Source organism: Vidua chalybeata, chromosome 15 (assembly GCF_026979565.1).
Source record: "Vidua chalybeata isolate OUT-0048 chromosome 15, bVidCha1 merged haplotype, whole genome shotgun sequence".
NCBI lineage: Eukaryota > Metazoa > Chordata > Aves > Passeriformes > Viduidae > Vidua > Vidua chalybeata.
Window position 1 is genome coordinate 18,237,892 of NC_071544.1, and position 12,282 is coordinate 18,250,173.

General features: G+C 55.9%; 1 protein-coding gene across 1 annotated transcript; it reads right to left on the reverse strand.

The window, feature by feature from the left end:
• Positions 1-702: 702 nt before the first annotated feature.
• Positions 703-3,917, reverse strand: GRXCR2 (glutaredoxin and cysteine rich domain containing 2). The gene is made up of 3 exons (XM_053957002.1): positions 3,573-3,917; positions 1,905-2,120; positions 703-882 (listed from the first exon to the last, which is right to left on the reverse strand). Exons 1-3 carry the CDS (start codon positions 3,915-3,917, stop codon positions 703-705), a joined length of 741 nt encoding a protein of 246 aa, XP_053812977.1.
• Positions 3,918-12,282: the final 8,365 nt, after the last annotated feature.

Here is a 12,282-nt window from a genome sequence, read left to right on the forward strand (position 1 = left end):
CTGCGCGGGCACTGCCTGCACACCTGCACGGGCACTGCCTGCACACCTGACCCAGGCACTGCCTGCACACCTGCACGGGCACTGCCTGCACACCTGCGCGGGCACTGCCTGCACACCTGACCCAGGCACTGCCTGCACACCTGACCCAGGCACTGCCTGCACACCTGCACGGGCACTGCCTGCACACCTGACCCAGGCACTGCCTGCACACCTGCACGGGCACTGCCTGCACACCTGCGCGGGCACTGCCTGCACACCTGACCCAGGCACTGCCTGCACACCTGCGCGGGCACTGCCTGCACACCTGACCCGGGCACTGCCTGCACACCTGCGCGGGCACTGCCTGCACACCTGACCCGGGCTGCACCTGACCCGGGCTGCCCCTCTCCTGCTGCTGGAGCACCCAGGGGAGGGACAGTGCCAGCACAGGCTCCGTCTGGCCGAGATCGGCTGCAGGGACATTGACACGGGTGCTTTAGCTCGGGATGCCGAACGTTCCTGTGGGTCAGGGATGCAGCTGGGGTCCGGGACTGGGGTCAGGGACTCGCTCCCCCTGCCGGGCCCGGCTCCAGGGCTGGGCCGGCGCACGGGGCAGCCTGGGGGCAGAGGAGCGGCTTCACCCTGGCAGTGAGATGTGGACACCGCGCCTTTCCCTTTGCTGACCGCCTGTCCCCGCCGCCGGGGGCCCTGTGCCCCGTGTGCTCAGGCAGCGCACACCCGGCACGGCTGCAGCCCGCTCTCGTCGCACGCCGGACACCGCAGCGCCCGGTAGGACTCCCGGAATCTGTTTGCCAGCATCGAGAACTTGCTGCCGTGGCACAGTGAGCAGGGAGCACAGCCGGAGCCTTTGCACTGGGAACAGCCGTGCTCAGCATGGCCCTCCTGGAGCAGACAGCAGGAAAGAATTTGTTAGTGCGTGCGAGATACCCAAGTCCGGAGCATTCTTGAAAGAGGGAAATTCTCTCTCCCAGTCTCTGCCATCACAGCTGCTCCTGACACACCACTCTGCCTATGACAATCACTTCTCCACAGCAAGGACTCGGACAAAAAGGCTTCCACATGCTTCGGGACAATTTGTGGCAGCTACTAGAAAATGAGAAGTTAATGTCACTGGGTTTATAACACAATACTCCAAACTCCTCTTTCTCCTCTGCACAACTCCACCCATCCTCCTGTCATTTCTTATCACACCATTTCCACTCTGTAGCCTCAGGTTTGAGCCATGCTTCATTTCTTCAGGGATGGCTCCTTGCCCTCTCTCCCCAAATCCCTCATCATGCACGCTTTCTTTTGAGCAGTCCTTTGTGCCTGCCTCTCTCCCACTGTGCCAGGCAGCCTCTTTAAATCCCACCTTGAAATTCCCAGGAGCAGAAGGACCATGGTGACCCACAGGCCAGACTCAGTTCCATGAAACTGTATCAGCTCCACATGACAACATTAGGTTTTGTGGGATCAAATCATGGTCAGACCAGTTGGGATTCTGACCAACAAAGACTCCCCCGTGAGAAAGCAGATGTGAGGCACAACCTTATTTCAGCTGATACTAAAATTTTAGCCTGAAGCAGTCTCAGCCACAGAGCAGCTGTGTTTAGCCTTGTCAGGCTGGAGAACCTCTGGCCTGCTCTTATCCCACTGGGAGGGGTGACAAGGGATGGAGCCCAGCCAAGTTCTGTAAATGCCAGCCACCTCCAGGGGAAGAAATCAGTGGGAGACATGAGCACCTGGAACCAGCAGTGCTGTCCCAGAGCAGGATCTCACAGAGTGTTGGTCGTTATCTCCTGAGGGAACAGGAACAGAGTGGTGCTTTTTATCCAAACTTAGCTAGGAGCCAGAGACAGAGGTGGATGGGGCTCGGGTGGTTTGACCAGGGTTAAGGGGAAAAAGAACTTTCCATTTTCTCTTACCTGCATGTACTGGTTGTAAGTGACCTTATTCTCCACATCTTTTTTATGGCCACCACTAAATTGTTCTTTATTCTCCCGGTACATGAACGTCCAGTCATTTATCCCCTCAGTCTGGACAATTCTTCTCATGAGCTCTTTCTGGTCCATCGGTGCACGGATGATTTTCAGGTTATTGGTGTAGATGATGATCTTGCCAAAATCTACAACTGGAGAAGTCTGAAGAAGGAAGTTGCCAGTGTCTCACCAGTATAAATTCACTCTGCAAACACTGATGGTCCCTGCTTCCAGAAGAGCATCCCTTCCACCAGGCCAGCTCCCCTGACCGCCCCCAGAGCATCCAGCAAACTGGTGGAGGTACAGCCCTACTGGGTAAATTTCTATTTTTTTCCTAGCCATTTTAAAGCTAAACTTGGTCAAACATTTCCCTGAGAGCAGCACTTTGCTGACCTGGTCCCTCCTCCCTGGGTGCCATATGGAGTTACTGGGGCCTATTGTTTTACACACTCTTCATATTTCACTCTAAGTGTCCGTGTCAAGAAGCCATGCAAAAGGAGATGTTCTCCTAAAAAATGCCCTGAGTCACATCAGCTGCCCTGAGGTGGCTGCTGCTCTCCTGGCAGTGGGGCACCTGCTTCCCTGTGGGGAGAAGCACGAGGGGGAGGCAGGTGAGCACAAGTCCTGCCCACCTGCAGAAGGTGAGAGCCTCGTGTGTGTTACACAGACACGGTGTCTCCAAGCACCCTGTGCGTGTTGGTGCAACACAAGCTGCTACTGGACAGCGTGGTTACTCCAGGTATCTGTGGCTGGGGACGCTGGGGAGGGAGAGGAGCAGCTACCCAAGAATGCAAAACAAATTAACGGGCTGGATAAGATCACAGTAGTGCAGTGTCTTTGGGCAGGAGAGATTCATCGTGGCCTGATGTTTTCGGGCAAACTGCATGTCCAGTGTGTCAACAGGTCAAATGTCAGCCATCTGGGTTTCCCACGCACAGCTTTGATGAGCACCAGGAATTAACAGATTTCAACGTGTTCAAATCAAGGCCATTAGAAGTATTTACACATATTGTGCACGTACTGCCTCGTTATAAGGACTAGAGAAGCACTTCTCCGTCAGTGGCATTAATTATATGTTAAGAAAATAACCAGTGAAACTAAGCTGGGATTGTCAAAGTAGCCAAAGATGAATTCTGGCTGCCAGAGGACGCAGACACCTGGTACCCTGATGGCAGCACTGGCTTCCTGCCAGTCACACAACTTTAATATTTTAAATATATCTAATTAACTTAACAGCCTCCTTACATTTGACTGATCTAGATGCAGTAGGACTCCCATGTACAGATAGCAGTATCTATGGAAACATTCTCTTTTGCTCTACCCAATGGACAAATGCAGACCAGGACCAGGAGAAGCCAGAGCACAGCTGGAGCACAGCTGGCAGCTGCTGTTCCCTCCTGCAGACCCTGAGGATCCTGCCACGCGTGGCATATTCAGCACACAGGATTCCTGGAGCAACGGCTGGAGATTCACAAGCACCCTTTCCAAGTCCCGGCCTGACAAAACAGTTTTAGGGGATGGGGCTGCGGTGTGAGGCTCCTGTCAGCACGCTCCTGCGAGCAGGACTGAGCCCGGAGCCGGTGCCCGCGGCGGGGCAGCCCCGGCGGCACTTACCCTGCAGAGGCCGGCGCCGGGCCGGCAGTCGCTGAGCAGGGGCGCGCTCCCCGTGAGCCCGTGTGTGTGATCCTCTCGCAGTACGCTGATCCTGCGGGCGGTCAGGGCCGTGGGCCAGCAGAACCTGTTCTCGGGCAGCTCGCCGGGCCCGCAGAGGTGCTCCCCTGGCTCGAAGCCGTGGCGCAGGAAGCGCCGCGAGTGCTCCTTGGCCGGGGGCTCGAGCTCCTGCCCGTCCTCATAGACCTGCTTCAGCACCCGCCCGCTGTACGCCGAGGATATCTTGAACCTCACCTTGCGGGGCCGTCCCTCGTGCCGCTGGCTGAGTTTCTTCTGGGGCTCGTCCATCGCCGGGAGCTCAAACTGCAGGTCCCGGAGATCAGCTCCAAAAGCCTTGGGTCCAAAAGAAAACACTTCCAGCCTCCCCCTGCCACATGATGTATAATTCAAGGTTTCTAGTAGTTCCTCTCATCTTACAGCAAAACTGACACCACTGCATTAAATATTGATAGAAATTCACAAAGAGAAAATATCACTGGTAGTGAAGTCAAAAGCAGGTTGGTGAGTGGGGGCCAAGCTGGACACCACAGGAAGGAAGGAGTTAACCTGGAAGGAGAGGATTAAATGCCATGTTTCTGAAACCATGGAAATGTTTCTGCCACGTGCTAAGAACTACCCCAAATACATCATCCCAGTAGATTTTCATAATTTTCTGACAAGATAAAAAGTTAAAAAGACAAAGTCAGAGAAAGAGCAATCCAGCCTCACAAATTGCAAATGTGAATTATTCCTCTCCTATTCTCATACTGAAACCCGGAGAGCACAAAGCTCAGTTTCATTTTAATTTAATGTGTTCCTCTACAGGTTGGGAGATCTAATTAAGATATTCTCTCATTAGTGCTCAATCCCTATTTGTAATTCTTGATGCCTTTTAGGGCCTTTTGGACCATTCTGGGTTTGGTTTTCATTTTTAGGAGACAGTCACCAATGCAGCCCCAGCTGAGGGGCTTCCTTTGCCCAGCACTGCCAAACCTCCATGTCCAGGCAGCCATCAGCCCCAGGCATGTCCCGGGACAGCCCCTCCTCAGAGATCCCAGCCGTCACCCAAAGCTGGTACCTCACTGGCCTGGTCTCTGTCACAGAGGGTTTGGCTCCTGTGCCCATCCCTGCCTGGGCATCTCGAGCTCCTCTGACCTTTCGAGGGGTAAAATAAAGAGTGTGTGTGGTACAAAACACATCTACAGGTAACTGGGCTACAAACATCTCCCAACACCTACTTGAATCACATAGGTCCCCAACAGGAGTTAAAATCTCTTTTTTTTTTTTTTTTTTTTTTTTTTGAGTTCTAAGATTTTAGTACGTATCCACCATTACACATCAAGGGGGACTGCCTTGGCAGGATGTAGGCAGAGAGCTTCATTTAACTTCTTTCAATTCAAACCCAGCACTGTTAAAGCCTAATGCTCTCAATGGGTTAATTCATTATGTCTTTTAAAAGTTTGTTAATGAAATCCTAGGATGACACTTTAGAAGCTGCCTGCTAATAATTCCACTGCACAGACCTTCCACCGGCCAAACAGCCACACAAGCAGGTTCTGTCACGACAGACACCGCTCCGAGGGTCCCTTGGGCTGCTGGAAACCTCAGCACAAGGACATGTAAAAATGTTTCCTGCACCAAGAGCACAGGCCTGAACACGCCTGGGAAGGCACAGCCCCGGAGCCGCCCTTGGCATCGCCACAGCACCCCTGCAGTGCTGCTGCCAGGCTGCATCCCGCCTCATGCAGCAGCACTCACCTTGTACGAAAACTCTGATTTGCACGAGCCACGCTCCTCTTGCTGCAGTCCCTTGGGAAGCCTGAGCCACCCCTTCCCCTGTGAACCCTGCTGCATCCAGCCTCAGAACTGCTGCTTTCCAAAGGGTCCCCGGCGGCCCTGATCTGACGCAAATCGCGCTGCGAGATACCTCAAGTGGAGTTCATTTCCTTTTGATTAAGGGAACAATCAGACAGGAGAGGCAGTTCAAAGCAGCAATGAGAGCACGGAGCACGAGCACCGCTGCGAGCCCAGCAAAGCCACTGGTGGCCGTACAGTTATTCACAGGTGCTGCCACAGCTCAGACCCAGAGTGCAACAGCCCCTGCCCTGCAGGATTCAGCCGGGCACGGCCAGCCCGTGCCTCCTGCTGCCCCGTGACCTGCAGCCACAGCTCCCCGTGTCACCCCGGGCCGGGACACAGAGGGGGCTGCTCATCCCTCACTCCCAGAGCCACACGCTTCGTTATGTCCGTGCGCTGCTGACTCCCGCAAAGAAAAGCTCCCCAAACGGCCATTCTGCATTTGTTGGCTGTTCTGAGCACCTCGGGTCAGTGCTCCCACATTAAATATCCAAACGGGGACTTTCTGGGCGGTGTTTGATGAGGCCATCCCCAGCAACACCCGTGACCCCGGGGGCGGGGGCCCAGCGCGGGGGGTGCGGGATGGAGGAGCCCCGGCACGGGGAGTGGAGGGTGCGGGATGGAGGAGCCCCGGCGCGGGGAGTGGAGGGTGCGGGATGGAGGAGCCCCGGCGCGGGGAGTGGAGGGTGCGGGATGGAGGAGCCCCGGCACGGGGAGTGGAGGGTGCGGGATGGAGGAGCCCCGGCGCGGGGAGTGGAGGGTGCGGGATGGAGGAGCCCCCGCCGCCCGCACGGACCCGCAGCTCCCGGGGCCAGCGGGGGTTTGTTTCCCACAGCCCGCACGAGCCTTGCTAAAAATGCAACAAAAATAATTTGGCATTCAGCAGTGAAATCATTAAGTTGCACGACCTAGATCATCACAGCGCTATATTTGACTTCAGACTGTTCCACTGCATTTTAATGACATCTGTCTTCCAAGCGTGGGGCCTGTCCTCGCCCCGCAGCAGGGGAGGATGGGGCAGCCGGAGGCTCTGCAGAACAAAGAGCCAGCCCTTGCCCCGGGCAGCTCGAGGCTGCACTGGAGCTACTGCAGCAAAGCTGGGGCTGTACAAAGCAGGGCTGAAAGAGGAGCCACGGGGAGCTGGACTTTGAAGGCGTTTTCCCACCTGCAAGTTTTGCTGGGAAATGCTTTGTTGTGTTGTGTTGTGCTTCCTCAGAGCAAGCCCTGCTGCCCTCCTTCCCTGCACAGGGAGCAGGATGGGGATGGGCGTCGGGCTTCCCTCCGCAGCAGCGCCCGGGCGAGTGCCAGGACACCAAGGATGGCTCCCAACACTCCATGTGACACAAAGAGCGAGGCCTGGGAGGGCATTCACAGGCAGCCAGCACAGCCACCACTCCCTCTGGCCTGGCAGCCTGCACCTGGATTTCAAAACTCCTGGTGCCAGGTGATACTGACATCTGCAGCTAGAAGTGAACCGCAAAAAATACAAGTATTCTGCTAACTACTGCTCAGAAGTTTCCTATTCAGCAGCACTGTGACAGTCTCAGCTGACACTCTTTTTTACAAACCTGTCCACATGAGCCAAGACAAAGGTCTGCTTCCAGCTGTCTCCAATTGATATCTGCCAGCAGCTCAGAACATCTGTAATCTTATATCGGACATTAAACAACACATTTTTTAAATGAACCATTTTTAAAAGGTGTAGAATTTTTAAAATATGAGCTGCCCTAGCCAGACCTGATAGGTCATACAGTGCTCAGGGCTGGCTGTGCCCTGTTCAGGGTTTGGTTTGGAATCCCCAGGGTGGGAGGGACCTCAGAGGTACCTAATGCAGCACCGCCCCACACACAAAATCCCCAAAATCAGCCTGGTCAGTGTTCTGGCTCCTACTGAATTTGCTGAGTGTCTCTAGCAGAAAACAGGCACAAAAGAGCAGCACACAGGAGCTGCAGTGGTGGCACCTGCACAAGCAGCCCTAACACCACTATTTCCAAATCATGGAAAAACCGCAGGATTGGCTCAGGTGTAAACTCTGATGTTCACATCAGGAGACACTAAAGTCTGTCTCCAGGGGAAGCAACCTGACCCACACCAACTGCTTTTGGCATTTCTGGCCGTCATCATCCTCTGCCAGGGACTTACATCAATGTGCTTGTAGTACTGGCCAGGTGGCTCGTTCCTGCTGTGAAATGCAGGAGCAGGCACAGATCCTGTGAAAAACCCAAGGAGCTGAAGCAGGAGTCTTCTTCCCTCCCAGTCAGAGCACAGCCCTGGCTCCCACAGCCAAGGGATTGCACGGCTGCTGCAGAGGGAGGGAAGGTGGGCACAGCCCAGCACCCCCAGTCTCTGGGCTGGGGGTTCTATTAGGACACTATTAGGTGTCCCACTCCCCCCGAGCTGCTCTTTCACTCGCTCTGAGCTCCTGCAGCCATTGGCAATCAGGAGCTGATTGCTCACTGTCAGCCCTGGATCAGCAGCCCCCACCACCGGCGTTCCCAAACATCCCTCCTGTATCCAAATTCTTGTTCCAAGAGGGCTGAAGCTGCCATCAGAGCACCTCTGTGCTGGGGGGACACAGCAGCCACAGCCAGCACGGCTGGGACGGGCTGAGCTCAGGGCTGGAGCCTCTGATGCAAACATCTAACATCTCCTCGGAGTCCCGAGAGCCTGATTAGATCTGAGCTAAGGAGCGATGTCACGCTGCATCACCTGCCTTCGTGGAGGGGCTGACAGGGTTTCCTTTTGTGCTCAGCCTCCCGTTTTCACAAAAGTGCTGAAGTCACAGGTTACTTAAAATTCTGGATGCTTTAACGCTCCACTGAGCTGGATTCACAGGTCATGAGGGTGCACAGACACAGAGCTACGTGCACACCCCGTGAGCCCCCACGGGACTCCATTTTCCAGGAATCCAAGCTAAGAAGGTTTCCCTGTGCTGGCAGAAGGCAGGGCCCGCTGCACATTCCTGGAGGCTGAAGTCAGCAGGAGTGGAGGACGCCCAGCACCTCGGGGAGAGCAGGCAGGCTCCGTGATGAAAGCCAGCTTACTCTGCACCTACTTAAGTAAGCATAAAAATCCTGAAGTCACAAAGAAACAAAAGAGAAAACAGGAAAAAGAACTTCAAAGAGGGAAATTCCCAGGTGCTGAGTTTTATCTATGGACACAGCTCTCCCCGGGCTCCTCCTGAGAGCAGCAGCACAGCCTGGGACCAGAGCCCAGGAGAACACAGTGGAGAACACTTGTGCAGTGGGCAAGCAACAGCCCAGGCACTGGCCATGGCACAAGGGCACTGCCCACCCAGGGAGCACACAGAACAGGGAAATGGCACCTTGCTGGATAAACCCAGCTGGTGATGGAAGTGAGCCCCTGAGAGCCCCTGAGAGCACTGCTCTGCCCTGCAGACATGGAAACTGCTCTGCCAGCACAGGGGATCTCTACCAGAAGGGCTCGAGCCCCCTGTGTGCTCTCCGTGGGCTCAGGAGCAGCCTGGTGCTGCTCCCCAGACCTGCTCCCACAGGCAGCTCTGCTCTGCCAGCAGGAGCCGTGGGAGAAGCCAACTCAAAGCGAGCCCCCGGGTCACAACGTGCCCAGAGCAAGCAGCTGAACCAGTCTCTCCCTCACTCAGTAAAGCAGCAGCAGCCCAGCAGTGCCTTGGTCAATGCTCACCCCTCCAAGCTGCCCCTCTTGTACTGCACCATGCTCTCCTAGAGCTGGGGGCTGCAGAGCAGCAGGATTTATAGCCTGCTCCTGGCTGCAGCACTCACTGGTGGCCAGAAGCACCTGGGAGCAAGGAAGGTGCTGCAGCCTTGCAAGCAGCGGGGCCATTTCCCTGTGTTTAATCAGGTAACTGGAGCCTGATGTTTCCTGCTGTCAAACCTACACAGAGACCAGCTTCTGAAGGCCTGTGTTCAGGTCCACACTACTTGGAAACCCTGAATTCTTGTCTTGGAGAATTAAAACTGCATCCCTGCAGGTTCGGCACTGGTGGGGCAGATCCCAGAGAAGCAGGATGCTGTGCTTGGTGTTCCATGGCTCTGCTCTGCACTGCAGGGGAAAAGGACGAGCGTACCAGAAAGCCCAGAGCTGCTGGGGGGCACTGGGCACTGTCTGCTGAGGGGCCAGGGCTCACGGGCAGCTTCAGCTCCCAGCAGAGCAGGGGGGCTGCCCACTGCCCCCTCTCCCTGTGGGGCAGCTCCAGCCCTGGGCCGTGCAGCTCAGAGGTATCAGAGCTGGTTTTGTGTCTGCCCCACAGGCCTGGTGTCAGCTTTAATCAGCCCCATTCCGTTCCTGCCAGGTGCAGGGACCAGGCTGCAGGAGGAGGAAGAGGAGGAGGAGCAGAAGGAGGTGGCCTGGGTGACACCAGTCACAGGAAGGACACGTCCATCCTCTCTCACTGTTGCTCAGCCTGGTTCCACCGCCAACTACTCCTAATGACACTTCAACAAACACACAACAATCTGTCTTCATGAAAATCAGTGAATAAATTTAATTTAAAAATACTTTTCTATTTCTGGACAGGCACCACTCTGCTCCAGCTACTTCAGAATCAGCTGAAGCCTTCACAGTGCCCAACAGCCAGACTGCACAAGGCTGTAATGGCCAAACACAGCATTCAACCCTCAGCTCCTCTAACCCCTCCTGGGGGGGTCTCAGCGTTTGGCTTCTACCCTCCAGATGAAGTGTATGTACCTCCTGAAGGGGGAAAAAAGGAAAAGAAAGCCTGGACCATGCAGGTCCCCGAGGGCTTGTCCCTGTGGTGCCCCTGGGGCTGCGGGCGGGCGCTGGGAGCGGGGCAGTGGTGGCCGCTGGCTGCACAGGACAGGACAGGACACCAGGCGCTGGTTTGAGAGATGGTAAATTTTAGAGAGGCTCCTTCTCTGCTGGCTGCAGGTCCCAAAACTCTGCACATCCCTGCAGAGTCACGCTGGCCTAATTATGTCTACAGGCAAGCACAACTTATTTACTGAATGTGCTGGGTTCTGCCATCGGCACCGCCGTGCCTTCAGAGCCCACGGCCGGCGGGCACTGCCCACAGGACCGGCCATCCGTGCCAGGAGGGCACTCCCACCCTGGCCCTTGGGGTCTGGAGACACAGGCAGGCCCTGCCATCCGCCCCTTTCAGCAGCAGCACTGGGCGCCGTGTTTGTGGGTGGGTAGGAGGGTGAGCTGCCAGCTCAGATCTATAATCTGTAGCAGCTTGTAAGAGGCACCCCCTCTCCCTGCCCTCCAGGAGCTAAAAACAGCCTGAAAGGTCCCTCTTCCCCCAGAAAGGAGGCATGTGGCATCCACTTGCATGGTGCAGAGTGGCTGAGGCTTTTTATACGCCCTGGAGGTGCTGCTGTGCTGTGCCCTCTCATGGCACCACAGCCCTGGCTGCAGCAGTGCTGCCGTGGCCGCTGAACCCCAGCCCAGTGCCCTGCGGCTCCTGTGGGATGATGAGGACAAAGCTGTTTCACTCTGCTTTGGGATCCATTGGAGCTGTTTCCTGAGTCAGTGATGGAGCTGGGGGAGGCCAAAAGAGGCAAGCCCTGGAGGGAGACGTGTGTGCAACCACTTGGTGTGGAAGCAAAGGTGGGCACATTGCTCTCAACGTTGTCTCCCGATTTCCCGCTCCATGATAAACCTCTTTGAGTAACCCAGTCTCGTAACACATTTTTTCAGCGGTTCCATCCCTTCAGCACCGGGCATCCATCCCCTGGGAAGCTGCAGAGGGCTCCTGTGGATCAGTGGCCATGCCCAGGCAGAGCCCTCTGCAGCAGCGGCACCGCCTGCGGCCCCGGAGCAGCGTCCTCCAGAGCAGGCACCCCGCTGCATCCAGCCCTCAGTTAATTACAGCATCAGCACCAGACACTGCTGAAATGAAAGGGAAGGCTGAGCAGCTTTCTAGCTCTGCCTTTATTTTTTAACCCCAAGAAGAGTCATGTTGGAAGAGAGGCGGTGACAGAAAATAAAGTTCAATTTGGAATGGTCTGAGTGTGAAATGGAAAACCAGGAAAGCCTCACATCCTGATCCCAAACTGGACATTGAGATGCTCTGTGGCCTCGTCTCCTGGTTTTCTCCATGGGAGCTGGGAAGTGGGGGATGCTTAGTCTGAGGGCATTCCAGAGATGGATTAGCTTTTGGGAAGTGCTTTGAAGACTTAACAAGTTGCATAAATATAAATGTTAGCACAGAGAGCTTCTGTATTGCAACAGAACCAGAGAATGCAGCCTGGATTGGAGACTCGCTTGGCTGTCCTGGCAGCTCGGGAGCTGCGGGTTGGAAAAGCCCTGACCCCCCTGGGTGTCAGTACCCTGTGCCCCAGGCATGCAGGCAGGGCCAGAGTCACTGCCAGGCTCAGGGGAGCTTGCCCAGAGCATATCCCTGGTGGCATTCCCAAGGGATGGAGAGCACGGGGGCTTCCTGCAACCACCCACGTCACTGAAGACCCTCAGGCAGCCCCAGCCCCCTGATCCCCTGGGCCCCCCAGGTGTGCTCAGCACTGCTGGATTCCCCAGCCTGGCCCCTCCTGAGGTGCCTGCGAGGTGACCAGGCACTCCAGCTGGGGCCGGTGGTTTCCTGTGGGAATTCAGCGGGAACTGTGCGCTGCACTGTGCTGTGCATCCCCCCAGCACAGCCTCGGTCCCACCCGATGCTCTGAGAGTGCAGCTGATGCAGCCTGGCCCTCAAGGGGCCCTAAGAGACCAGGAAAACCGAAGGAGCATTTGCCAAACAGATCTGGCTGGAGGTGAGCAGGAGCCGGCATGCAAAGAACCATCCACTCGACTTCTTCTCCAGCACCTCCCCACTGCAGGGTACTTCCCAGTTCTGTTTCCTTTC